At 46.1% G+C, this 27,332-nt stretch overlaps 1 protein-coding gene across 1 annotated transcript in view; it reads right to left on the bottom strand.

The window, feature by feature from the left end:
- FNDC1 (fibronectin type III domain containing 1) overlaps window positions 1–27,332 on the bottom strand; it is a 148,345-nt gene that overhangs the window by 18,830 nt on the left and 102,183 nt on the right. The window contains 3 exon segments of the mRNA XM_065401446.1: window positions 15,933–16,041; window positions 19,952–20,182; window positions 24,897–25,067. Of these exon segments, the coding sequence (XP_065257518.1) occupies window positions 15,933–16,041; window positions 19,952–20,182; window positions 24,897–25,067 (511 nt within the window).

Genomic DNA, 27,332 nt, shown 5'->3' with positions numbered 1-27,332 from the left:
CAAAAGACGGAATGCAAAGATCTATGAGAAGATCTCTAAAGCCATGGCAGAGAGAGGATACAGCCGGGATGCAACGCAGTGCCGCGTGAAAATCAAGGAGCTGAGACAAGGCTACCAAAAAACCAAAGAGGCAAACGGACGCTCCGGATCCCATCCCCACACATCCCGTTTCTACGAGGCACTGCATTCCATCCTAGGTGCGGCCGCCACCACTACCCCACCACTGACCGTGGACTCAGAGGATGGGATATTGTCCGCGGCAGGTTCCTCGTCGGACATGTTAGCGGACGGGGAAGATGAAGAAGGAGATGAGGAGGACGAGGCAGTCGACAGCGCTGGCACCGCTGATTTCCCCGACAGCCAGGAGCTCTTCATCACCCTTACCGAGATCCCCTACCAACCGTCCCCATCCCTTACCCCGGAGACAGAATCAGGGGAAGGATCAAGCAGTGAGTGCTTTAAATATCTAAACATTTATTTTTACAAGAACTAGAATATTTATAATATTAACAATGGCTGTTTATTAAAGTGCTTAAACATGTAAACAATTAACTGCAAAAAACCTGGAATATTTACAATCGTAACAAAGGGTTTTTCATGATTTGTCTGCCTTAGGCTCTTCACAATTTAGTCCCAAGTATTTAAATTTTTTTTTACAATGTCCGGTAAGTCATGATTATGCTGCCCAAGACGCTCCACTCTTTAGTCCCAGTGCACCTACGCGAAAATCCGGTCAATATGGCCGGGGATGGAGGCGAAATCCTCATAGGAGAACTCCTCGTAGGTCTCCAGAAGGTACATTTCCAGCCTGTTCATCAGGTTCCTGGGTAGGGCGATCTTAGTGGGCCCTCCGTGGTAGGACACGTTACCGCGCCACGACACCATCAGATAGTCTGGTATCATCGCCCTGCAGAGCATAGCGGCAAACGGCCCTGGTTTCTGAAGGCTTTCTCGAAACATCCTTTCCCTCTGGGACTCCGAGATCCTCAGCAGGGTGATGTCGCTCATTACGCCCTGCTTTGAATTAGGGAGGGGAATGTTAGTATTGGGACTGCTTTACAGCCACGCGGTGGAGGGAGAGGGGCAGCATACAGGGATCTTTCCCTGGAACAGCCGCGAGGGGGTGGGACAGGGGCATAGTTCATGCTGTCCTGATTGCTGGCAGCAGAGACTGGCATTGCTTTCAATGTTAAAGGAGGCCAGTGCTACTAGTACAGTTTTAAGCAGCCAGAAGTCTACGGCTTACCATGATTGCACGCTACAGAAGTTCAGGTGTCCTGCCACGCTTCTCAGATAACTGCAAGACCACTGCAGGACCCCAGGCACTGAAGGCGATGGCCGAAAATTCGACCTTGTCCTGAGTGCGCATGTGAGAGGTGCAGTGCATGGTCTTGTTCACAGAGAAAGACTAGGTTCTTTGTACACAACTTCATTTATCTGTCTCAGGAATTCACTCCATTTTTCCCATTCACACAGACACATCTGCGACTGTCTCCCAACCCAGCCTGTCAGCACACTCCCAGAGGCTAGCGCAGATTAGGAGGAGGAAGAAGAAGACGCGGGAGGACATGTTCTCAGAACTAATGAGCTGTTCCCGAGCCCAGGCAGCCCAGCAGACACAGTGGAGGGAGAACTTGTCCCAAATGCACCGAGCAGTCATGGAACGGGAGGAGAGGTGGCGTCAGGAGGACCAGCAGGCTACTGAAAAGCTGCTTGGACTTCTGAGGGAGCAAACGGACACGCTCCGGCGCCTTGTGGATGTTCTGCAAGACCGGAGGCAGGAGGACAGAGCCCCGCTGCGGTCTATCTCTAACCGCCCTCCCCCGCCACCAAGTCCCACACCCCCCTCACCCAAAGTACAAAGAAGGAGGGGCGGCAAGGGCCGTTAAAACTTTCAGTCAACCCCTGCAGACTGCTCTAGCACTAGAAGGCTCTCATTCCCCAAAATTTTAAAAGTCCTTTCCTACACACCTCACAGAAGCCCCCGTGCAAGTTTCAACCCCCACGTTTCATGTCTGGTTCATAATAAAATATTCGTTTCTGTTAATTACTGTTTCCATGATTTTATTTTGGAGGAGAGTCTGTCTGAACGAGGGGAAGGGGCATGGTAATTGGACAGGACAGTCACCTTTACCAGGGTACAGAGGCGGGGTCAGGTCCAGGATCAGGACACATACCCAGTGCAGTGACTAGTGACCCTGTTCAATCTGGGAGGTGGTTTTCGTGTTCTGGGGGGGGGGGGGTTGCTCTGTGACTTTGTGGCGGGGGAGGGCAGTTACAGATCTAATGCATCACAGAGCCCCGCAGCAGGGGAGCTGTAACCCTCCTCCCCCTGCCAGACAGTCACATAGCCGACACATACACGCTGTCCCGCCCAGGAGGGCTGGCAGGCTCTGTTGAAACAACCAGTCCACCACTGCGGAACCCGTCATTCCTGGAGTTTAGAAGCATCATTTGCATCACAACAGTAAACCCGCACCCCGCCACAGTCTGCGTCCCAGGTTTAAAACATTCCCGCGAAAACAGTAATAAAGACAACGGTGTTCATTAACAAAACAGAACAGATTTTATTTTTTGGGAAGGGGGTGAAGGGGGTATGTAACTGGAGAGGATAGTCAACGGTAACTGGTTAAAGAAACGGTGGCAAGTTCAGGTTCTGAGTCCACAAACTTAAAATTCACTGGTGACCCTGCTCAGTCTGGAAACTGTCTTTCAAAGCCTCCCGGATGCACAGTGCGTCCCGCTGGGCTCTTCTAATCTCCCGGCTGTCTGGCTGGGAGTAATCAGCAGCCAGGCGATTTGCCTCAACCTCCCACCCCACCATAAAGGTCTCCCCCTTGCTCTCACAGAGATTGTGGAGCACACAGCAAGCTGCAATAACAATGGGGATATTGGTTTCGCTGAGATCACAGCGAGTCAGTAAGCTTCTCCATCTCCCCTTGAGACGGCCAAAAGCACACTCCACCACCATTCTGCACTTGCTGAGCCGGTAGTTGAACAGTTCTTTTTCTGTGTCCAGGGCGCCAGTATAGGGCTTCATGAGCCAGGGCATTAGCGGGTATGCTGGGTCCCCGAGGATCACTGTAGGCATCTCCACATCCCCAAGAGTTATTTTGTGGTCCGGGAAGTAAATACCTTCCTGCAGCCTTCTAAACAGACCAGAGTTCCTGAACACGCGAGCGTCATGAACCTTGCCCGGCCATCCAACGTTGATGTTAGTAAAACGTCCCTTATGGTCCACCAGTGCTTGCAGCACCATTGAAAAGTAGCCCTTTCGGTTGATGTACTGGCTGGCCTGGTGGTCCGGTCCCAGGATAGGGATGTGAGTCCCATCTATAGCCCCACCGCAGTTTGGGAATCCCATCGCGGCGAAGCCATCTATGATGGCCTGCGCGTTTCCCAGGGTCACTACCTTTGACAGCAGTACCTTCACGATTGCCTTGGCTACTTGCATGACAACAACCCCCACGGTAGACTTGCCCACGCCAAACTGGTTCGCGACTGACCGGTAGCTGTCCGGCGTTGCAAGCTTCCAGAGGGCTATGGCCACTCGCTTCTGGACAGTCAGGGCTGCTCGCATCCGGGTGTCCTTGCGCTTCAGGGCAGGGGACAGCAACTCACAAAGTTCGAGGAAAGTCCCCTTCCGCATGCGAAAGTTTCGCAGCCACTGGGATTCATCCCAGACCTGAAGCACTATGCGGTCCCACCAGTCCGTGCTTGTTTCACGGGCCCAGAATCGCCGTTCCACAGTATCCACAAGACCCATTGCCACCGTGATGTCCTCGGCACTGGGTGTCGTGGTTTCAGACAGGCGTGTGCTACTCTCGGAGTTCAGGTCCTGACCCCGGTGCCGTAGCCTCCTCGCCTGCTTTCTCTCTATCTGCCTCAGTGAAAGGTCGATGATGAGCTGCGATGCGTTGACAACGGCCACAACTGCAGCGATGGTCACAGCGGGATCCATGCTCGCAGTGCTGTGGCGTCCGCGCTGTCACTGACCAGAAAAGTGCGCGAACTGATTTCCCGCCGGCGCTTTCAGGGAGGGAGGGCGGGAGTGACGGTTGGATGACGACAGTTACCCAAAAGCACCCTCGACACATTTTTTTACCCAGAAGGCAATGGCGGCTCGACCCAGAATTCCAATGGGCAGCGGGGACTGCGGGAACTGTGGGATAGCTGCCCACAGTGCACCGCTTCCAATGTCGACGCTTGCCCCGTTAGTGTGGACTGACAAAGTCGAATTACTGTCCTTAGTGTGGACACACACGTTCGACTTTGTAATATCGATTCCACATATTCGATTTAACTAAAATCGAACTACTCTCGTAGTGTAGACATACCCTTAGTTTTGCATGGGGTTTTGTAGGGCTAATAGATGCATGGGTAATTGTAATTTTACTTATTGCTTTAATAAAACTTGTAGTACAGATAAGACTTTGCAGTTGTGATTGTGTCTGTGGTCACTATCCTTGATCTTCATGTGTTCTTGGAGCTGCCAAATTTGAGAAAAGCACCAGAGGTGATTTTCATTCTGTTGAGCTTGAAACTGTAGCAACAGGAACTGAGCCCATGGTGGTTTAATACAAAATTACTAAATTGAATTTAAATTAAAAAAAGGCTACACTAAGAACCTAAAAATGATTTACAGTCATTAAAGAAGTAATACCCCTGTGAGGTGGGGTATAGTAAATCTTCATCTCACAGATGGAAAACTGAGGCCTCAGCAGCTAAGTGAACTGCCCCAAGTCACATAGCAAAGGCCTGATCCAAACCCCGTTGGAACCAATGAAATGATTCTTATTTACTTCAAAAAGAACAGGAGTACTTGTGGCACCTTAGAGACTAACAAATTTATTAGAGCATAAGCTTTCGTGGGCTACAACCCACTTCTTCGGATGCATACTTGGTGACTTACTTTGTTCTGTCTGTTACTACTTGGAACCACTTAAATCCTACCGTCTGTATTTAATAAAACCACTCTTTATTTAGTAATTCACTCAGAGTATGTATTAATACCTGAGGGAGCAAACAACTGTGCATATCTCTCTATCAGTGTTATAGAGGGTGAACAATTTATGAGTTTGCCCTGCATAAGCTTTATGCAGGGTAAAACGGATTTATCTGGGTTTAGACCCCTTTGGGAGTTGGGCATCTGAGTGCTAAAGACAAGCACACTCCTGTGAGCTGGTTTCAGGTAAACTTGCAGCTTTGGGACAAGTAATTCAGACCCTGAGTCTTTGTTAGAGCAGACTGGAGTGTCTGGCTCAGCAAGATAGGGTGCTGGAGTCCTGAGCTGGCAGGGAAAACAGAAGTATGCATCCGAAGAAGTGGGTTGTAGCCCACGAAAGCTTATGCTCTAATAAATTTGTTAGTCTCTAAGGTGCCACAAGTACTCCTGTTATTTTTGCGGATACAGACTAACACGGCTGCTACTCTGAAACCTGTCATTATTTACTTCAGCAGGCTTTGGATCAGGCTCTATGTCTGTAGCAGAGCTGAGCACAAAACCCAGATTTCCTGACTCCCTGTCAACAAGACTACAGTCCCCCTCCCACAGGCACAGACTTTCCAATGTGCCAGGGGTGCTTGACACTGTCCCAGGCCCCACCCCACTCCACCCCTTCCCCGCCTCTTCCCACCCCCGCCCCACCTCTTCCCGCCCTGTTCCACCCCCTCCTTCGAGCGCGACACACCCTGGCTCCTTCCCCCCGCCCCAGCGCCTCTTGCACGACGCGAAACAGCTGACTACAGTGGGCGGGGCGTGCGGGGAAGGAAGGGGAGGCGCTGATCAGTGGGGTTGCTGGCAGGCAGGAGGCGGTGGGGGGGTGCTGATAGGGGTGCTGCCGGTGGGTGATCCAGGGATGGAGGCAGGTGGGAGTTCCCACTTGAGATCCTGATCCTGAGAAGTACTTGAACGTACGCTAATTTTGAAGTCAATGGCTTGTGCTTAATGGACCCGCTCATGTGCTTAATGTTAAGCTTGTGATTAAAGGCCTGATCCAGCTCCTATGAATTCAATATGAGTCAGAACAAGCCCTAAATGCTTTGCTGGATTGGCGTCTTAATGCCTATTCCTGGTCTCTTGCTCCCCAGGCCTGCAGGAGCGGGTCCTGGTAAACCACAGGTGGAAGGTATAGGGATGACTGTGACTGGTTACACTGAGGTAAAAACTACCTGTGCCTTGTCTCTATTAGGATTTCACACTGAATGAGCTTTGCGTTGGCTATCTCGATGTAAACACACACCTGTATTTTGCAGTGAAGACTTGGCTTAAGCATGGCACTGCCCTCTACATACTGTGTTCTCTGAATGCTCTGTAGAGCTGGATTGCTAAGACTGGAGGGACTGATTTAAAAAGAAATAATATAGCCGTTTAAATATTGTTATGAAAGAGGTATGGAAGGGCTGGCTTGCTGAGGTTGTAAACCAGGGACAAATTCTCTACAGAAAGAGTGGATGCAACACAGGTAACCACCCAGCAAGTCCTTGGGGGAGGCTGCAAGGCTAATGATCTTTGGAAGCCATGTGGTCCCAGCAGAGGAATGCAGAGCTAACATGGCTTTCCAGGTTTTAAAGGCAGGGCTGGGGGCTGGCACAAAGCTGTGTGCTAAGCTGTCAGAGTGAGTGAGCAGAAGGAGTCTGTAGACCCCTGGAGAGAAGCAAAAGCGAAAAGGTAGTTACCTCTTGGGACAAGAGCTGGAGCTTCTTATCACAGATTTCTGCAAAAATCAGGCTGCCTGTGAGAAGCCGCTGTACAAAGAAACAAGACTAGGGAACATTTTTGTAAGTTACACTAAGGAAATACTCTGACTCTGTGTCACCGATTTCTCATCCACACAGAAACAACCCTGCAAGGTACCAAATTTCAGCTGCCACCAGCTCAAAGGGGCAACAACAATATGTACGCAGTCACTAGGCAGGACGACACATGATAACCGTGCACAAACATTTAAAGGGTTAAATACTAAGGGCTGGATTATGCCCCCATTGAATGCAGTGTGGATTCCCCTAGTCCCCAGTGCAGGGGGTGAGAGGGTCAGCCATCATCCCAGCACCATGCCTAGTTCTCCAGAACCCCACAAAGGGCCCTCCCCAGGGCTGAAGATCTGTGGGTGGGAAGGGAATAGAAGAGTTTTGGGAGGGATGGCATCAAAGGAGGTGTGCACAGTTCCTCAACCAGCAGCCAGCCAACCCTCGGCCTGGGCATGCCCATAGTCTCTTTCAGTTTCTTGCCCCTACAGGAGCCCCCACTCCTGTTCCCAGCAGGAGTTCAGGGTCCTTTTTGTGTCCCATTACCTCTAGTCCCTGGCAGTGCTCTCCAGGTCCCACCACAGATTGCTGGCTGGGAGCAGCCTTACAGGGCCTCTTGCTCATATCAGGCTTGCAATGTCGGTCTGCCTCCAAAACAGGGGAAGGGAGGCTAGCCACTACCCCAGGCTGGTATCGCTTGCTACTGGTGCTCACTGACACTTCCTAGTCACCTCTCCTCCTGGGCAAACTTCCCCCCTTTTCTGTGGCAAGATTTATCTTTTTAAGCTCCCTTTCTCCAGGTGGAGCATGTGCTGCAGTTCACCTGACTGACACTGCCTGAGTGCAGGAGTGCTCGTTAGCCTTTCTACCAGTAGGATGGGGGTATGTCCCATCACCCCCTAAACCTTGTGAAAAGTCAACAAAAACATGACTGTAGCCGGAGGCTGCATCATCTCCTCTGCAGCTTCCTGTGAAACCTTCCTTTTGATGGCAGCATGGCCTAGGGGAGCAGATCTGTCTCCGCTGGGGGACAGGAGGTGCAGGGGATCCCAGAACCAGTGTGGGGACACAGGACCTGCAGCTAGAGGGGCCTGGACTCCTGCAGATTTCAGGGGAGCATCAATACATGCTGGCTCCACCCCTCTCCTCAGCGATGGAATGATTTGGGAGAAAGGCAGTGAGAGGAACCTCTCGGAGCATTGCCAGGGATAGGCAAGATGGAAAGGCAAGGTCATGTTTGACTATGAATATACACGTGGTAAAAAATTAAATTCCTTATGGAAATACGTCATCACAGAATAATGCAAAACAAGTGATGCGTTCAAGGGCAACTGCTGAAGTTACTCCCAAAGGAAATGCCTTACCATGACTCTCTGCAGGGTTATGAAACTAACAGATCACCAGTGTTTCAGTTCTATTTTATACTTCTAGAGCACATGGAGTGATCTCACACACATACACACAGCATATAAATAGGAAGGCAGAGGGAGCCTTAAAGGCTTGGGGCCTGATCTGAATCCCACTGAAGCTAATGGATCTTTCAAATGACTTCAATGGGATTCTTTCACTATTTATCCAGAATGCAACAGCTTCAACAGTGGGCCAGAGAGAGAGCAAGCAAGGGACTGACTCTGCAGCCTGGTGAACAGTGCACTAATGTGGGGGATACAGTCCCCCTGCTCCAATGACTTTTTTAATTAGTTAGCCACAGCTTCAGCAAGAGAGTCTGAGGGAGCCCCCCATCAGAATACCCCATAGCCTGGGTGGGGGGGGGAGAGTTCTCACATCTCCCAGGTGAGTACCCTAACCACTGGGCTAAAAGCTACGAGGCAAGTTTTCTTCATCTCCTCCCCTTCCTCCCACCCTGCCTACAGTGTGGGTGCCAGTTCCCAAGGGAGCATTTGTTTCTGAGAATCCCAAGCAGAGGGAGCTGCCACCCTATCTCTGAGAGAGGAAGGGCTTAGCACACACCCTTGGCTTGGCAACTCCCATTGGCTAGTTTAGGCAAGGAGCCTCGTAGTGTGCTGGCTTCTGTGAATCCCATTCTGAGGCGTCTCTCTCCCCCCATTCATTGTACGGGGATTGGGAGCCTAGCTGCCGAACTCAGGCTTTGTGAATCCCAGTGATTCTCTAGGCCCCTAAAAATTAGATTCTTTGTGAATCTAAACCTCTGTGCCTAGGTTTACCCATCCATAAAATGAGGATAATATTTAACTGCCTCATAGGTGCTGAGGCTTAATTTATGCTTGTAAAGTGCTTTGAGATCCTCCTACGAAAGACCAAGTATGAATAAGGGCTGGAATTAGTAGCAGAGGACCTGGGATCAGAAAGATGGGCCTTGAGGAAAAAGAGGAACAAGGAGGACCTGGAGGCTGTGACCCTGGGAGCCCCTCAATGCCAACTGGCAGAGGCATATCATAACTCACATCAGGTCTGACGTTGCTCCAACTCACGGTTGTCATAACCTGTATCTAAAAGGTGTCATGTAAGGTGTCATATGCGAACTGGTAACATGCTGATCATTAACATTGTTGTGTGAGATATTTATGATCTGAAAAGGTGTTTGGCATGCAGTGATAAGCCCAGTCTGTCCTAGACAAAGGAATGTTGTTTCGCCAGCTTGCCTGTCTCCAATGTAAATTGAGCAAGGCGAGGCCAGAAACAATGGAAGTACATTTACATACAAGGTAAACAAAGCCATCAAACTAGCAAATGGGAGACATCTACTTAATGATCATGCCATGGGGGATGGAAGCTATACCCCCCGGAAGCCTCACTGGCTCTAGAAACAGAGACAATGGAACTTGGGGAAAATAAGCAGAAATAAAGCCATTTTGGCATCCATCACTCAAGGGACCCAAGAGGACAGAGCACTTGAAATCTGAGAAAGTTTGATCCTTCAACCCAGGGGACTGAAGTCTCTGGGAACTGCCTGTAGGTGAGAAACCTGCTCAGACAAAGACTGTAACTTACTAAAGTTAAGTTGCAGTCACTAGAAAGTGAGTTTTGTTTGTACCCTTTCATATCTCTTTCACTCTCACTTGAAAGCACTTAAACTCATTTCTTGTTTTATTACAAAATCATCTCACTGCTGTTATATTGAAATAAGTGACAGTCTTCAGCTAAGCTAACAGGTTGCTGTGTGCTCTGTGTCTTTGGATGAAACAAACTTAATAACTTCTGTGAGTGTCCAGTAAGAGGGACTGAACACTGAGAAGGACACCTCTGGGGAACTCAGGAGTTGGGGTTCACTGATCATTACCTGCAAGGCAAGGTTTCCACTGGCAGAGTCCTGAAGAGTTTGCTGGCAAAGCAGACAAGCTGGTGTGTCGGGGAGCTGACACATAGTTAGTTGCGGCAAAGCTCACTCTTGCTGTGGCAGAGCGGTAACACAACTCACAGTTCTAGGTGCACTGAGCAAGACGTCACAGAGGCAGAGAAAAGTGCTTTAGTGCAGAAAGGGGGTTGAGTGGAGAGCACTCTGCTAAAAACCGACTTGTCCCAGCATCTTTTGTGAAAGGCTGATGGGCAGTCGGAGGGAAGAGGAGCAGTCAAGACAGGTGGGCTGTGCCTCCGAGATAGTTTTAAGATTTATTCATTCATGTCACAGGGAGCCTGATCCTGCTCCCACTGAAGATGATGGGAGTTTTGCTATTGGAGAGGCTCCTGTTGACCTCAATGGACCCTGAATCAGGCCCTTCATTAGAAAAGCTGGTTATATTTTGGGTTTTTTTGTTTTGTAAAACATTAGAACAAGTTGAAAATTTCTAAGATACTGTAGAATTTTGAGCTGTTTGAGGTTCTCCCAACCATGCTACCCAGGGTGTGACAACAGCTTTAAATCTTGGTCTGAAGCTGATCCCGGATTCATATGCTGTATATGCCCTAGTTTGCATAACGTGACAGCCTCTCATATGGAATGCTGAGCACTGATATCAACATTGGTGTACAGTATATATTACTTAATCAGAGATTTCTCATAAAATGCACACACTATTGTGAACACATAGGTTCCAGTCTAATTTCTTCCTCCAGTTCATGTTTTCTCAAATAGGTACTTCTCACGCAGTGGTTATGGAGATATTTTTAAGACAAAAAATATGTAGTCAATTCAGTTTGTGAATTTGGAGTATGTAAATGATATTGGCTGAGGCAGACAATTTTTTTTTATAGAAAAGGATCCCTTTGCCACGCCTACAGGCGCTAGATGCATCTGTTAAAACAAAGTTCCTCGGCAAAGTGCATAATGGAGGCCATGTCTCAGAATAGCGTTATGGAAATATACACTGCTTTGCTTAGGTTAAATATTCATAGATCTGTTTCACTGAGAATCTCTAGAACCTCCAGCCATTGGAACAGGCACTTGAATTTGCCCTGGTGTCTAGGATGTGACTTTTATTGTTCTTGTGAAAAACTGTCCAAATTTGGCCACGGGGTGAGCTTCTGAACATCTTAGTTCACACTTGCTCAATAACAACGTGTAAGAATGTGGAAGCTAACTTCACTGAAGATTCCATCTGTACAGAGCATGCTCCAACTCAGAGCTTCAGCATCTCAGCAAAATTCTCCTTGCAATGGCTGCTCTTGACAGCCAGGAGCCACTCTGATGCTGGGCACTGGAACTGAGAGCAGGAAAATGGTCTCTCCGGTGCTTTCAGGGTTCACCCTGCTGGTGCCCAGGCGGTGTGGAGGAGGAGGAGGAGGAGGAGAAGGAAGCAGCTTGACTTGAATGTAGAGGGGTGAGGAGCTAGGCCTGGAGGGTAGAGTGTGGGGAGACCGGGACAAAGGGGCCAGGGTAAGGGCATAATGAAATGAGGAGCCAGAGGAAGTTGGAGCACTAGGTCTGGGATGTGGAGCCAAGTGGGAAGAGGGGGACTGGGACAAAGAACTCAGTAGTAATGTGGACACGAGAACGAATGGATATAAACTGGCCGTGGGGAAGTTTAAGCTTGAAATTAGAAGAAGGTTTCTAACCGTCAGAGGGGTGAAATTTTGGAACAGCCTTCCGAGGGAAACGGTGGGGGTGAAAGACCTTTCTGGCTTCAAGATTAGGCTTGATAAGTTTATGGAGGGAATGGTTTGATGGGATAACGTGATTTTAGTCAATTAGGCATTAACGTGCCATCGCGGGTAAAATGAGGGTCCGGCTGTAGAATCTTGCCTGTATGCTCGGGGTTCTGCTGATCGCCATATTTGGGGTCGGGAAGGAATTTTCCTCCAGGGTAGATTGGCAGAGGCCCTGGAGGTTTTTCGCCTTCCTCCGCAGCATAGGGCAGGGGTCGCAGGCTGGAAGATTCTGTTGTGGGTGGGTCAGCTTTTGTGGCCTGCATCATGCGGGAGGTCAGACTAGATGACCATATTGGTCCCTTCTGACCTTAAAGTCTATGAGTCTATAACTGGGAGGGGACTAGAATGTGGAGCTGAGGGTGGGGAGACTGAAGACTGGGAACTGAGGGAAGATGGTAGTGGGAAAAGGACAGGCTTGAGGAGCTAGAAGCAGAAGGGGTCTAGGTTGACAGGGGTCGGGGCAGAAGGGTCTGTAACCACTAGAGTACACGTCCCTCAGAACCTTGAACTAGAACCCAGGATTCCTTAGTCTCAACATTCCACTTCTGTCTAGCAAACAGCTGTGAAATCCACTGACATAATGTGTGCCTCACCTCCCTCTAAAACCTTACAGTCACCTCACAGACTTTTTATATCTATTCTCTCAACAGATCGGCACATCTGGCTGTCACACATGCCGTTCATGTGGGAAGTTATGATGCCTTATAACTGCGGAAGTCACTACTAATGTTTTGCATTAGCGCTCAGGTTTATGAAGATGGGGTACATAGTGCTTTTTGGTGCCTGTTGGGAGATGGAAGTGAAAACCTTACAGTGTGGGTCATTGACAACATTGCAGGCAATACGAAGGTGGAAAGGAATGCACGAGTCTTTCCCATTAATGTCTGACTTTTATTCTTTTAAGGGTTTGGGTGGATGGTGTGTGCTTCTGCAACCTTAATTGCTGCCAAGTGAAGTTTTTGTTTGCTGATTTCCTAGTTTTTTTATACAGGTTTGGGATACTTCAGTGGATAACTCCCCAGAGAGCTGCACCGGCCTGGGAATCAGAGGGAGAAACTGCTAGTGAAGCAGCTCCTGACGACGCTGACCCCTCTGAAGAGCGTGGGAGGCTGAGATGTTCTTTATGTCTACAACAGTTTAGCTTTGTTTAAAAGTTACTGACAGTAAGTACACCAAGAGCAGCACTCCACGTTGAGCAGTGATGACATAACCTGGCAGCCGGAGGGAACTTCCATGAAGGAGTGCGTCATCACTCACTTCCCAGAACATTCATGGACTTCTGGCAATTGGATACAGCCAGGAGCAGCTGCAGAAGTGGGGTGTGCATATCAGTGTTACAACAGCAAGCCTGCCTATTGCACTCCCCTTTCCTCTGGGACTCCCATCCTTTCCCGTATGAAGCGTACCTCTTAACCTACAAAGATGCCAAACTAAGGCACCTACCTGTATAACCACCACCATTGTGACCAACACCAGGGATTGAACCATTGTCCTCAAGAACTAAAAGAATCACTCTTTCCTGCTTGTGCTAAAGCGGCAGGCTCGCAAATTGCGAACTGTCACAGATTTACATCCTCTATGGATGAGGCTCTATGGGGGTTGCATAATGGACACTGACTAGTGGGGGTAACTCAAGTAAAGTGTGCGACAAAGGACTGAAATGTGTATTCTGGTGATTCAATTTACAGATGATCGTAGTATAAAATCTGTTTTAAAGAGGTCTTCTTGCTGCATGAATCACATACAACCATACCATGCCTCCAAAATAGATCACGAGCAGGGTGTGAATCCCATGAACTTTAGATTACTAGTTTAGACACTTCCTAGTTTAGCTAGAGGAATAACTGTTAGCCCTTTAGTAGAGCAGTAGCCGGAGTAGGACTTGACACACACTTTCCCAAGGGCGTTACACACTATTTCCTAATCAGCAGTAGAATACCAGTGATCAGAAATCCTGCGATCTATTCCTAGTGCTGGGAGAGGAGTGTGGTTTATAGTGGTTAAAAATGGGATAATCAAAACTGGTTTCATCACTCTAAAAGGCAGTGTGATGCAGTCACTACAATCTGGAGCTGTTGGGTTAGAGACCTCCAGTGACCTCACATAAACTCATAATTAAGTCTGATAACTTATTTCAAATAATGGATGGGGATGGAGAGTGTTCAACAGCTCTTCATTAACCATCTCCTAGGTTGGGGTTCATGGTCTTAGTCATTAATAAAGGCAGTGAATTAAAACATCAGTTAGAAGAGGTGAGAATTGAATGCCTGGCCTCCTCTTTCACAGCTCAGAAAACTTTTCCTTGGACGACAAGGGCATTGATGAGAGAGTCATTCTATTTCTTTCTCTCCCCATCCCCTGTCTGCTCAGCCCTGGAGAGAGTAATGATATTTGTGCCGTTACAGATTTGTCACCAAATTCAGTGGGATTGCCTGGGAACACATATTTTCCATTATGGCTACAATGTTATAAAATGCATTATAGACCAACACTACTGATGTATAAGGCTCTGTCTACGCTACAAGCGCTACAATGGCACACTGCAGCTATGTTGCTGTAGCATTGTAGACACTTTCTATATCAACAGAAGAGGTTTTTTTCCATTGGATGCAATTGATCCACCTCTCTGAGAAGTGGTAGCTAGGTCAGTGGAAGAATTCTTCTGTCAACCTAGCTGCAGCTAACCCTGGGGTGTGGTTGACCCAACCATGGCATTCAGGGCATGAAATTTTAAACAGCACTTAGAAATGTACCTAGGTCCACCTAATTTTTAAGTGTAGAGCGGGCCTAACTGATACTCTAGAAATCAGCACACAGAGAGCAACAATGTGGCCAAAGGACAAGTCCCAGGGTGCTTCAGGGATACAAAGTAAGTGAGACTAGCCACAGGAAAACTGTCAATGTAGATAATTCTGAACACTTATTATTTTCTCTGTATCAATTCATTTTTTTTCAAACCACCATGAAATGTTCAAATAGTGCTCCATGTTTACAGGCTAGGCTTTGGTTTTTGCCATTTCAGTGAGATCTTTACAAAATAGAGGTTTAATGTTCCTGTTAAAGTGAACTCTGTAACACAACCTTAAGTCTGGTGCCGCTACTGTTGCACCATTTCATCTCAAGAAAAATCACTCCTTAGAGAAAACATATGGGCCTTGTACTGTGAACAGACAGGGAAAGTGAATTCTAGAGTTGAACACCCTGCCACAAGCCCCCAGGTGGCTAAACCTAGGGCCTATGAGCTCAAGCACCTCAAACAGAGAGATGGTCTTTCAGGTAACAAAATCCCAGTCATGTAGGGTGAGATTTTCAAAACTTCCCAAGGGAGTTGGATGTTCAACTCCCAGTGAGCGTCAGTGGAAGTTGGGCGCCTAGCACCCTTAGGCATTTTTGAAAATCCCTCTCATAGAGCTTTATAGATTATCGCAAACCCTTGAACTGCAGCCAGGAGTGAATAAGGCGGCAATATACACTCACCCACAACCCTACCATATTTCACATGTATGTTCTGAAGCTTGCATATGTACCCTGGACTTTGTAATTCACTTCGCCCATTTGTCTGATAGAGCCAATGCGTAGCATGATGCAAGCAAGGCTCCTGTCTTTCTTTTTTTTTTTCCTGAACAGGCTGCTTGGATTATGTATATAGCTTGCACGTTCATTTCTGGGCCAAGTCTTTTTATGCTGATATAGATGAACATATCAGTATAGTTAATATGTATTGCTCATCCACCCAAGGACAATGTGATGTCTTATGTACACCTCTACCCCGATATAACGCGACCCGATATAACACGAATTCGGATATAACCCGGTAAAGCAGCGCTCCGGGGGGAGCAGGGCTGCGCACTCTGGCGGATCAAAGCAAGTTCGATATAACGCGGTTTCACCTATAACGCAGTAAGATTTTTTGGCTCCCGAGGACAGCGTTATATCGAGGTAGAGGTGTACTTATAAGTAGATGCATGATTTCTAAAATTTGATTTGATTAGTTCTGTTTGGTCTAGATTTGGTGGCAGATTTGCGCAATTCTACTAAGACCACCAAAATGACTAACAACTAGGGGAAATTATTTAAAATTAACAACAGTATTCAAAAAGAATAGACCAAATTGTTACCTTGTATTTGGCTTCAGGTTCTCAATAGGTAAATGAGTAGCCCCTGCAGTCCTGGTTGACCACTTGTTTCTTATAAAGTCATCATAAGATGCACTGTAAACCAAGTAACCTGCAAATGGAAGAGAGAAAAACAGATCAGCCAATGAGGGTTCTACGTTTCAATCAATGATACCTTGAGGCTTAGCTACTTTGACAAATTCTAAGTGTCAAAGAGCAAAGACATCAGGGCTTTCCAAGGCGTTGCTTTATACAAAACCTACCCTTTATTCTCTCAGTCCCTCTATTATCTGCATTCATTAAAAGTGCTATTTGAAATTATACAGTTGTTGACTTTTCCAAGGAAATTGGTTGTTTCTTTTCAGAGCCAGAGCTTGCACTAGGCCACTTTCGTCTTTGGTGTAACTACATTGAAGTCAGTGGAGTTAAACCAGGGATGAACTGGACCATTGTGTTTAAATAACACTTCAATTGTGACCCAAATTGACTAGTATAAAATAATGTAGGTGAGGCTGAAACTTCTTCCTCCACTATTTTACTTTAAAATGTGTTGCATTTTAAAATGAGGAGGAAGATCCTAAGCTGGTGTAAATTTGTATAGCTCCACTAACTTCAGTGGATGTAGCACGTTTGCCCTGAGGTCTCAAACTCAGTTTTGGTATAACTCCAGCATCTTGCTGGTAATTACTCCAGTGAAAACATTTTATACAGAGGGAGACCAGCCTGTTTCCCCACTATTATTTCCCCTGATGTCAATGGTAAAACTCCCATTAACTTTAATGGGAGCAAGAGCACACCTATTACTCACTCTACAAGGTAATACTGTTATATGGTTCAGGCTCATTCTGGAGCAAATCCTAACCTCCGCTCTGCACTGGGCAGACTGAACATTCTGCATTAGAACACTGCATGCAAATCCCATTGAGGTCAATGAGTTTTGCATGAGGATCAAGTGCAAATATAAGCCATAGAGATCCAGAGTGCAGATCAGACAGTAAGATTTTGCCCTATATTTGAAAAAGAACAGTTTCCAACATTGGTAAAGATCCTGCGTTGGTATTTAATATGTGTCAGGCTTTTAAACAGAAAAAAAAAACTTCTAAGAAAAACAGCAGAAATTGAATAATTCAACTCTGTCAGCTGCTGGGCCTGATTCTCCTTGGCATGACTCCAGTTTCATGCTGGTGTGACTCTCTTGAAATCAATGGAGTTACACTGTGTAAAAGTGGAGCAATACAATCAGGTCCATGATGTCCTCTTCAAGGCTGCCATTTTCAAAGAAGCCTCTGGGAGTAAGGGCCTCAACTCACATTGAATTTCAATGGGAATCAGACACCTAACTCCCTGGGCACCTGTGAAAATCCCAGCCTAAAGTCACTCACATTTCCGAACATTCCCATTAGCCAATACAGTATATTCCTGATTATCTGAACAGCATAGGGGACACAGACTTTGGATAAACAAGAGGGCAGAGGCCATTCAGGCATTCATCAGCTGGGTGGCCTCCCCTGCAGCTGAGGGCTCGTCCTCCTCTTCCTTGCAGCCCTGGTTGGGGGTCTCTGCTCTGCCCTGCTCACTCACTCCAGTGACAGCAGGACTGAAGAGGGCTCCTTGCACTGCTGCAGGCTGACACCATCCTCCTCCTCCTCATAGTCTCTGCTCTATCATGCTAACCTCCACATTATCTAAATCCCTTCTTTGTCTCCCAGCATGAAATACACGAGCGGCAAGGAAGGGGTTCAGCTAATAGGGTTTCAGATAAATGGGAGTATACTATACGTAGATATCATGCTGTACACATATTGAGAAGCAACATCCCTTAAAGTCAATCTGCAATTCATAGGTACTGTACCAGTCAACCTCTCACTCAAGTTCCAGGCTACCAACACATGCAAAGTGTCTGAGAAGCACTCAGCATATCCATTTCTGACAGTGACATTTTCAGTTTAAAAGTGACACGGATCCACTTTCTCTTTCCATTGACTCAAACTACATTAATCAACCTTGAACACTGTTACATTCTGTTCTGCATCAGTATTACATAGTTTTCTCTCTGGCTTCAAGCCAGCACACCTGTGGGTTCTCTTGAAATTTTGATCAAGCTGGGGTGAGAGGGGGAAAAATCAATCCTCTACTAAACTAGCTCAGTCAATTCCCAGCTGAAGGAGAAATAAAAGGGAAAGCGAGAGCCTGTGTGGACTTGTTAATTTGGTAACAAATTTAAAAATATGACTAGTAACTTTGGGGCCATGAACAAAGATTTTGAACATCTAGAATTTCTCCCCCCGCCCCTTGAGTAAATTTCCTTAGGCATAAAGAAAAATGTGTTTTTCATTCTATCCCAAATGAAAGAGGTTGGTTAAAAAATATGCAGCAAAAATTCATGGGCAAAAGCCAGAAAAATTGTTCAAGCCCTCTTTATTCATCAGAAAGAGGGGAAAAGGAGCATAAGCTTGATTATTGAAAAGTCCTTTGAAGTGTGCCTTTAACAATCTCAGAGTGCCAGACCAAGACATTATGACAAGCTATATTACAGAAATGAACAATACGAAGCATGGCTGTGAGAAGAGTGAAAAGGAAGACAGCAGGTCATCTCAGAAAAAAGGTGACAAGATGCAAGTGTTTCATGAAACATGGGGAAGGCAAAAAGATGTATCGGACATGGTCAAACATTACTTATGTGACATATTGCTCTGAAATTAACATAATTAGTGACATTGTGGGTGATTTTTTAAGTGAACAGTGTTCAGATAACACTGAAAAATGAAATCCTTTATTTATCCACTGACCAGGCACAGCACTGGCAGTGGAAGCTTCCCTGCCTTCCCCCACCACTGCGTATCAGTGATTTAAGGCTAGCATAGTTTTCGTGACCATTCACTTCTTGGCCCCTCTGCAGAGGGGCTGCCAGCAAAAGAGTTGGTCAAGATTCAGCAACAACAGCAACAATGTGAAAACCAATACAACAGCACAGTCAGTTTCTGACTCCAAATCATCTGACCTGCTGTCAAGTTGGGTTTTGCATCATCTCAAATACTTTTGTTATTTACATATCTCACTGATTTTTTTAGCAAGGTTTGAGATTTGTATTTCAATTTACATTTTTTTTTTTGCTATAATGTGCTCTAAAGACAGTGGAAAAGATCCAGTTTAATGTATTTGTTTAACCGCCAACCGCAGTATGTCAGATTGGCATTTGAACAAACTTTAATTATAATAAAGTCAACATAGTTTGGGTTATGTGTTCCACAGGAGTTAACCAGCTCCATTTCAGTGTAACTGTTTTTATTTATATAAAAAGCTTAAATTTCTCTTTTCACTCAGCTACTAAGCTCCACAATATTTCTTTGTATACAGAAACAGTTTTATTCTGGCCTGGATCATTAATATTGCTATTGTGGCATGCAGTATCTGCAAACCACATGAAAAACTGTTCTGTATTTTCCATAACTTTCCATCCTTCCTTCCCCCCTCTTGCCCCCACCACCCATTTAATCTTCTTGAGAGAATGATTATTGATTTCAGAGATTTAGAAGAGAGCGGTGCTAGAAAATAAAGAGACTGATTTTGAAATGTGGCTTCCCATATTGCGGGGGAGGGCAATTTTATTGGTCTGAAACTTTCTAACTCCTTGAGTGCTTCTGCCAATCTGAGTGTTAGAGGTTATGTGCTACAAAATAAACCCACAAATATTTTCACTTCAAAACCGCAGGTACAAAAACAGAGGCAAGGTGAAGTCCTTTAAAAGACCAGGACTAATATATGCTTATCAGTGGCATCAGTACAGTGTTGACAGATGACATAGAAGCTCTTTCTCACTGACTAGAAGGCAATTAATACCTCCTTCTGAGGGAGCAGTATGGTAACGGAGAGTTAACATTGTTGAAAAGTTATCAATAATAATTAGCTCAGATTAAGGTAAAAACCTTCCCATTTGGCTTCTGCATAGATTTCCTGAACCCCAACCAAGACAACAAAATCCCCAGGGTGACAGCCAGGGCTGGAAAGTTCTGTTACCATACCTGTTATCAGGTCTCCTTGTCGGGGTTTGGCCCAGTCCACAATGACAAAGGAGTGACAGCCTTCCACTGCCACCACTGTGATATTGTAAGGGACTGTCCGGGGACGCAGCTCTCCCTCTTTTAGATTATAGGGTATGATTTCATCCAGGCTTTCCACTTGGAAGTGCTCCAATGCCTCTGTCAAGGAGCAGGGGGCTGCAGGATCTTTATTGAGATAACTCACATAAGGAGCTGGAAGAGACAGTGATAAGCAGCATTTATTTAAGTCTGTACAGACAGGCAGATTACTACAGCTAAGGACAATTTCCTGTAGAAAAAACACAAGGTTAATTTTCTTTTTATATTCCTCACAGCCGGCCAAAACAGGGGGCACTCGCAGAAATGGCTATATTTTTTTAAAAATAAAATAAATTAGGCATTCATTTCCTGACCTTCCAGCTTGTACATCTTGTATATTTTCCTACCATTTCACTGACGCTTTCAAATCTGTAAACTGTCTGGAAACTTCTTGGAGTGCTACTACTCTTCATATAAATAGAGCACCATGGAAACTGTAAGCATGACAAATATTCAGTGGGAATTACGTTACTCTAAGGATTTCAATAGATGGGGAATAACCATGTCTGGTGCATTTCAGTCTATGTTATAAAGGATCAGGAGGGCAGCTCTTGATTAACTCAATGTTGTTGCTCTAAAATTAAGGCTTAGGACCTGGCTTTGGGGGCCAAAGTTTTGTGTGTGTGCGCGTAGATGTGTGGTAGAAGGGCCCACAGTGTAGAGGCAGGGTCCTTCCCATGTCACAACCTGCCCACTTTGGGTTTGGAGCTCCTCTGGCTGCCCTAGATAGTCCCTTTCCCCCGGTGGCAGATGTAGCCTTCTGATTCAATGTGTGCACTCATAGCAGCAAGAGAGACCCCACCTGGGGGGCAGTGGCTCAGCATCTGGATCTGACTGCTCAGAGCAAGGCAAGGCCCCACCATGAGTCCAGCGCCATGCACCCATCTCCTTGCTGCCTAGAGACAGGGACACACAGGGGTATTACCCCCTCAGTGCTCCCTCTGGCAGATTTTGCCTTTCGGGCTTCTGTAGCAGTGTGCAACTCTGACAACATCGTGCAGTGATGTGGCCGGGAGCAGCATTGCTATGATGCCGGACCCAGGCTAGGGAGCCACAGACAGTTTCTTGTGCAAAGGAGTGAATGTAGCTTCTCCCCCAGGAGCGTGTCTTTGCACCCTCAGTTTCATGATTTCTGTCAGTGCAACTGAACCCTGGAACCCCTGCTAAAGCTGCCCCTACCTCCCCCTTGCATTTTGAGGGGCAGATCCTCAACTGGTATAAATCAGCATAGCCCCATTGACTTCAATGGGACTACACCAATTTACACCAGCTGAGGAGCTGGCCCTGGAGTTGCAGTCTGCCCCATTCTAGTTGTCTCCTGCATGGATGCCCTCTCTTTATCCTCTTCCTTCTCTTACATACCCGCAACCAGATTCTTGTCCTGAGAACCCCACTGAAGTTTTGCCTAAGGAATACAGAAAGTAAAATACAGGTTATTGTTCTTCTAGTGATAGGGTGACCATATTTCCCTAAAGCAAAAATGGGACACAGCACAGGACTGGCCCAAGCTGCCTGGTGTCACCGGGCACCCCCCCCCGTAAATGTTCCTCCGCACCCCCCAGTTTGAAAACTGGGCGATTTGTCCCATTGCTCTTGCCAACTGATGATCAGCTGGTAAAAGTAAATGGAACAAATGCCCAGTTTTGCCAAAAAAGTTGGGATGTCCAGGACAGGGCTTAAAAAGGGGACTGTCCCAACCAAAACGGGATGTCTGGTCCCCCTATCTAATGAATGTAGTTTAAGTAACAGAGTTTTGGTCCTTTTAGCTCATGGCAGAGCCCTTGCTTTGGAAACTGGACACCTTCGTACTAGCGTAAGGAGTTACTTGTCTCTATGTTCATTAGGGAGAGGTGCTAAAGATCATGGAAACAAATTACTGATATTTAGCAGTGAAACCAATGTAGAATGGTTCTCTCCCACTATGGTTATTTAATACTGAGAACTGGTTGCTAATATTAAAATCAACCCCTAATTCCCAACTTTCTTGGACTATGGAAATGTACAGGTATTGGTTTAGTAACTGGTAACTTTTACACTTATGCTTTATCGTGACAAGAACTGTACTTCATTCACAAAATGTCTAAATGGTAATTCTATTGCATTAAAGGTCATTGTCATGGGGCAATTGAACCGTTAAGGGGAATTGGGGCCTAGCCTGCCCATGGCAGCCTTCTGAAGACACACCTGCGATTAACCGGTTGCCCCCAGGTGGCTATTTAATGGTCAATTAGTAGAAGAGCACCTGCAACCTTACCACAGGGCTGCCTGAGTTCAGAGAACCAGGGAGAGGACTCCCAGGAGGAAGGTGGCTCTGAAGGGAGGGTCAGCCTTCCCAGGGAAGGAACAAGTGTAGCCTAGGAGAAGGAACTAGAAGGACTCCAGAGAGACAGAGATAGCTCCTTGGGTGAAGGCTACCAGAGTAAGCTGAGAGAAGGAATCAGAGACTGTTCTCGAGGTGAAGAGAACAGAGCCATCCTGAAAAAAGGAATCAGAGACTGCTCTCCAAGGGAAGGGAGGAGCCGCAACAGAGGCCTGGTCTACACTACCCCCCAAATTCGAACTAAGGTACGCAACTTCAGCTACGTGAATAACGTAGCTGAAGTCGACATACCTTAGTTCGAACTTACCGCGGTTCAGACGCGGTCCACACGCGGCAGGCAGGCTCCCCGTCGACTCCGCGGTACTCCTCTCGCCGAGCTGGAGTACCGCAGTCGACGGCGAGCGCTTCCGGGATCGATTTATCGCGTCCAGACCAGACGCGATAAATCGAACCCAGAACTTTGATTCCCAGCCGCCGAACTAGCGGCTGGGTGTAGACCTGGCCTTAGAAGCCCTGGCACCAGAGGATGGGCTTGGTCTAGAGTGCCCCGTGGCTAAGGAGCAAGAAGTTAATTGAACTCACTGTGAAACTGCAGATTTCCTGGGGGGCACCTGAATGAGGTCTTGCTTATGCTTATGCTAATCTTTGTTGTTAATAAAGGAAATTCTCTGAAGCGGGTGTTCTTTCATGCACAGAAGGTGTGTTTTGGACTTATCTATATCCAGATCAAGGGAAACTAAGGAAGGGCTCACCTGCGGTGTCACACCTGAAGGCTATAGGGGGCATGGAGCCAGAGGCACAATGTCCACAGTCATTTTAACATTTAAAGAAACAGTTTGAGTTCTAATGCTCGCCTTTGGAAATGTTTATTTAGTTACAATAATACAGTTCCCTGGGAGGATAATATTTTCCCCCCTAGTGTCCTGAAGTGTTCATAAAAAAATGTTCTTAGTTTATCTTATTGGATTTCCCGCCTCACAGGGAGTCTGCCCAGAGCTTGTAATCTACTTCATTTTAGCCATCACAAGGCTTTCTAATCTAAACAGACTGAGACGCATGATCGCTGAAAGAATGGGAACATACTGTCAGGTTTTGACAGGGAGGAGTTGAAGACTCATTTGAAAAAGTTTTGGTTTATGTGAAAAGTATTTTACTCCCCAAACCATGGTAAACAAGAGCTCAATCCTCAGCTGCTCCAGAGCAGAACTCCACACAGCTGGTGGGTATGTTGGGAAGATGGCATGAAGCAAAGGTGGCTCTAAGCCACATTTCCTGCTTTCCCAGTCCTGCAGCTGAACTGACCCTCGGTGCAAATTCTGCCGACCTTTATCAGTCCCGTAGGAGCTACCATATCAAAGGAGGATTGCTGGAATGCAGTGCTCTCTGGCCCTTGAAACTCCCTGGCACTGTACCCCCAAGACTTCGATGAGGTCTCAGAACTGCATCCTCAGCTGTTATAAATAACAATAGTTACAGTGAAGTCATTGAAGCTCTGCTGATTTACACCAGCTGAGCATCTGGCCTGTGCATGCAGATCCAAACTTTTTGGCTCAGCTCCATCTCTTATTGTTTCTTTCTACAATTACAAAATAAAGCAAGATATTTATGATCATGTAAAACATATTAGCACTCTTAGTTATCAAAAGGGTTTCAATTTAAGACTTTGTTCCATTTACTTATTCTCCCACACTACACATTCCGAATGAAATATCCCGGCAAGACAAATTCTCCTCTGAGATACATCAGTGTACAATGCCACTGATCTCAATGGGGTTCCACTGGTGTAACAGAAGAGAACGGTGCCCTGGTTTCCCATCGGATGGCTTGTCTACAAGGAGAGCTGCACGAGTTTTACTAAAGCTTTGAATTTAAACTGATTTAGCTTAAGTGGAGCAAATCCCAGAGTAGACACTCTTAGGGTATGTCTACACTTAAACCATTACAGCAGCACAGCTGCATTGCTGCAGTGTAGACAATCACTACAGTGACAGGAGGGGTTCTCCCCTCACTGTTGTTAATCCTCCTCCTCGAGAGGTGGTAGCTAGGTCAAAAGAAGAATTCTTCCCACAACCTAGCACTGTCTATCCCAGGGCTTAGGTTAACTTAACTATGTCACTCAGGGGTGTGGATTTTTCACACCCCTGAGCGACATAGCTGGGGTGACTTAACTTTTTAATGTAGACCTGGCCTTATTTTGGTTAAATCAGTTGGAAACAGATTTAAGCTATACTGAAGTACAGCCCTCTTCAACTGAAATAGAGTGTCTACAAGGGGTTTGCTCTGGTTTAACTAAACTGGCTTAATTTGTGTCTGAGATCAAGATACACCTCCAAGTACTGCTACTTGTCTTTATCTTGTGATAATCTCTCAAAGCACTGTACAGTATCAAGAAGAGTTGTGACTTGTTAGCCAGATTTGTGCAGTCTTCCCACCAGATGGGACGATGCAGCTAGAACATGAACTATTTATCTTATTATTTAGCAAAAATATAACAAGTACTGAGCTCACCAGTAAATCGTTTCTTCCCAGCTACGTCAAATTCTGACACAGGATCGGAGCCGGCAACACTGATCTCTGGATAGTCTGTCTCAGGCACTGCTTCTGTAGTAGTAGTAGCAGCAGTAGTAGTAGTGATCATGGTAGTGGTTGGAGGCAAAGTGCTCTCAAAAAACTCATAGTCTTCAGAAGACACAAAGAAGAGTTGACAACATTAGCTTGTTCCATGTTAAACTGGCTTAAACTTGAAAGGGAACTTGTAGTTTCCCTCATTACAAACTATGATGAGAAAACTAAAGCAACATTCACCAGCAGACTTCACATCACAGGATTCACACACTCCTTATTGATTTTTAAGTCAGAGGAGAGCTTGCTTTGCTCTTCTTCCCAGGGCTTACAGAAAACTAAACAAAACAAAGACAGTCTTTGCACCAAAATAAGGATGTGGAAAGCTTCCATTTTCTTCAATTCACTTTACTAACTATAAAAATAATAGTGGAAGAAGGGATTTAAGTTTGATTTAAAAGGAACTAAGAGGGAAGAAGCGAGTCTGTTCTCTCAAGCAATTAACATGCATTTTAAAAAATATGCATATATTGATAATATATACAAGTCGTCCACAGAACTCAATCCGCTCCCATTAAAGTTAACAGCAAAACTGCCACTGACTTTAATGGAACACCTAATGATATTAAACAGAGTGGGACATGCAACAGGAGATATACATACGTGTCAGTTACAATAAACATATGCACCAGTTCATGGGGAAAATAATACTTTTGCAAGAGAGGAGTAAGAGGACATCAGAAAATAAAAAATCAAATAGATAGGAAAACAAAAAACTTTAATTTGAAATCCAAACTGACAGAAATTCAAAGAGAAGGCTGACTCACTGCACTTATTTGACATCAAGGGTCTTATTCACAGGAGAACTGTGCTTGCTTTTCAGAAAGGTTTGATCTAGTATATTCATCATGGTTCTTATATAACTGTCTTTGCCATGCTATCAGAATGCCCCCAAATTATAAATCATATACATTAATATCTCTCTCTGTCTCTGTTGCCATCCCCTCCAGTGAGCAGCCACTGGAATTGGTTATTTTTGTACTTTTTTGGTGGTGTTATTATGGGAAGTCTAGGTCAAGGAAGTGGATTTTTTTTCCCTTTTGCTCTAAAAGTCATGAGGTCTATAGTCATCCTGCTGTCTTCTAGGGGTGAAGAGCCGGGAATAAGGAAACCCAGAAGATCACCAGTTGAATTCATTGCTGACTTACCCCTCATGCAAACTCATCAGGTAAAATTTACCATGATAAACGAACACATTTGTATGGCAAGATTCTGAGCTGACGCTCATTCCCTGCAAACCTGAGGGTAAGCCAGCTCAGAAACTGAGGCCAGATCCTCAGCTGCAGAGGGCGGGGGCAGGGGGGGAGGAGGGGAGGTTGTAAGCTACCTTTGCACCATCCATTTTACAATCCTGGAACGGCTTCCCACTGGTCTGGTAACCTGGTGAAGGTTAGAGCTACCCAAAGGCTTAGACTGACTGCCAATGACTGCCAGGGGACACTGACAGCAACAGAATCTGGCCCTGTGCCATTTCCCCCAGCCATTCCCCACTATGCCAACTGCAGGAAGGAGGTGGCATGAAAATCACTACAGGAGCTCTCCACCGCTTGAGGAGCCTCCCTACACAGGGGGGATCCTTCTGCGGCTGGGACGGGAGCTTTAGTGTAGCTTGCACCACTGGAATGAAATGAAACAGCCCTGACACAGTGGAAGATCTGACCAGATGAATCTATCAGTTTCTCATGGTATAGTTTCTCTGTGCTCGGTGGGTGAAAGTCACCCCTGTGCAGAGGGCCAGAAAAAGGCCTGTTTACCCTGGAAGTCCCACTTAAACCCTAATTACATGGGATTGAGGTGGTGGCTAGGCCTCATGCTGGCCTTTCTGCCCCGGGGGGATTTTATCCTACATGTCTTGGTCAACCTATGAGAACAAACATTCACCAAAGACATTTGTGCTCAGTTCCTAGTAAGTATTTCTCTCAAATGTTTCACTCTCCTTTCCCTGGGTCTCTCAAATGTTTTTCTGGTATGGTTTAAAATCCCTGGGTTGCATTCACCAAGTACAATTTTATTAGCGTACAGCTATAAATACTGCCGCAAAGTTACTACTAAAAAGCTTTGGGTTTAACTAAAGTCTGTACTTAGATGGGTTAATGCATGGGGAGGGTAAGCAAAAATATGAGAATTATAAGGGGCATCCGAAGAAGTGGGCTGTAGCCCACGAAAGCTTATGCTCGAATAAATTTGTTAGTCTCTAAGGTGCCACAAGTACTCCTGTTCTTTTTGCGGATACAGACTAACACGGCTGCTACTCTGAAATCTGTCATAAGGGGCAGAGCAGCAGAAGACAAAGGCATTTCTAGCTATCTAGAATAGGATGTC

Source organism: Emys orbicularis, chromosome 3 (genome assembly GCF_028017835.1).
Source record: "Emys orbicularis isolate rEmyOrb1 chromosome 3, rEmyOrb1.hap1, whole genome shotgun sequence".
NCBI lineage: Eukaryota > Metazoa > Chordata > Testudines > Emydidae > Emys > Emys orbicularis.
The sequence above is the reverse complement of the archived record's forward strand: the minus strand, read 5'-3'. Positions and strand labels throughout refer to the sequence as shown.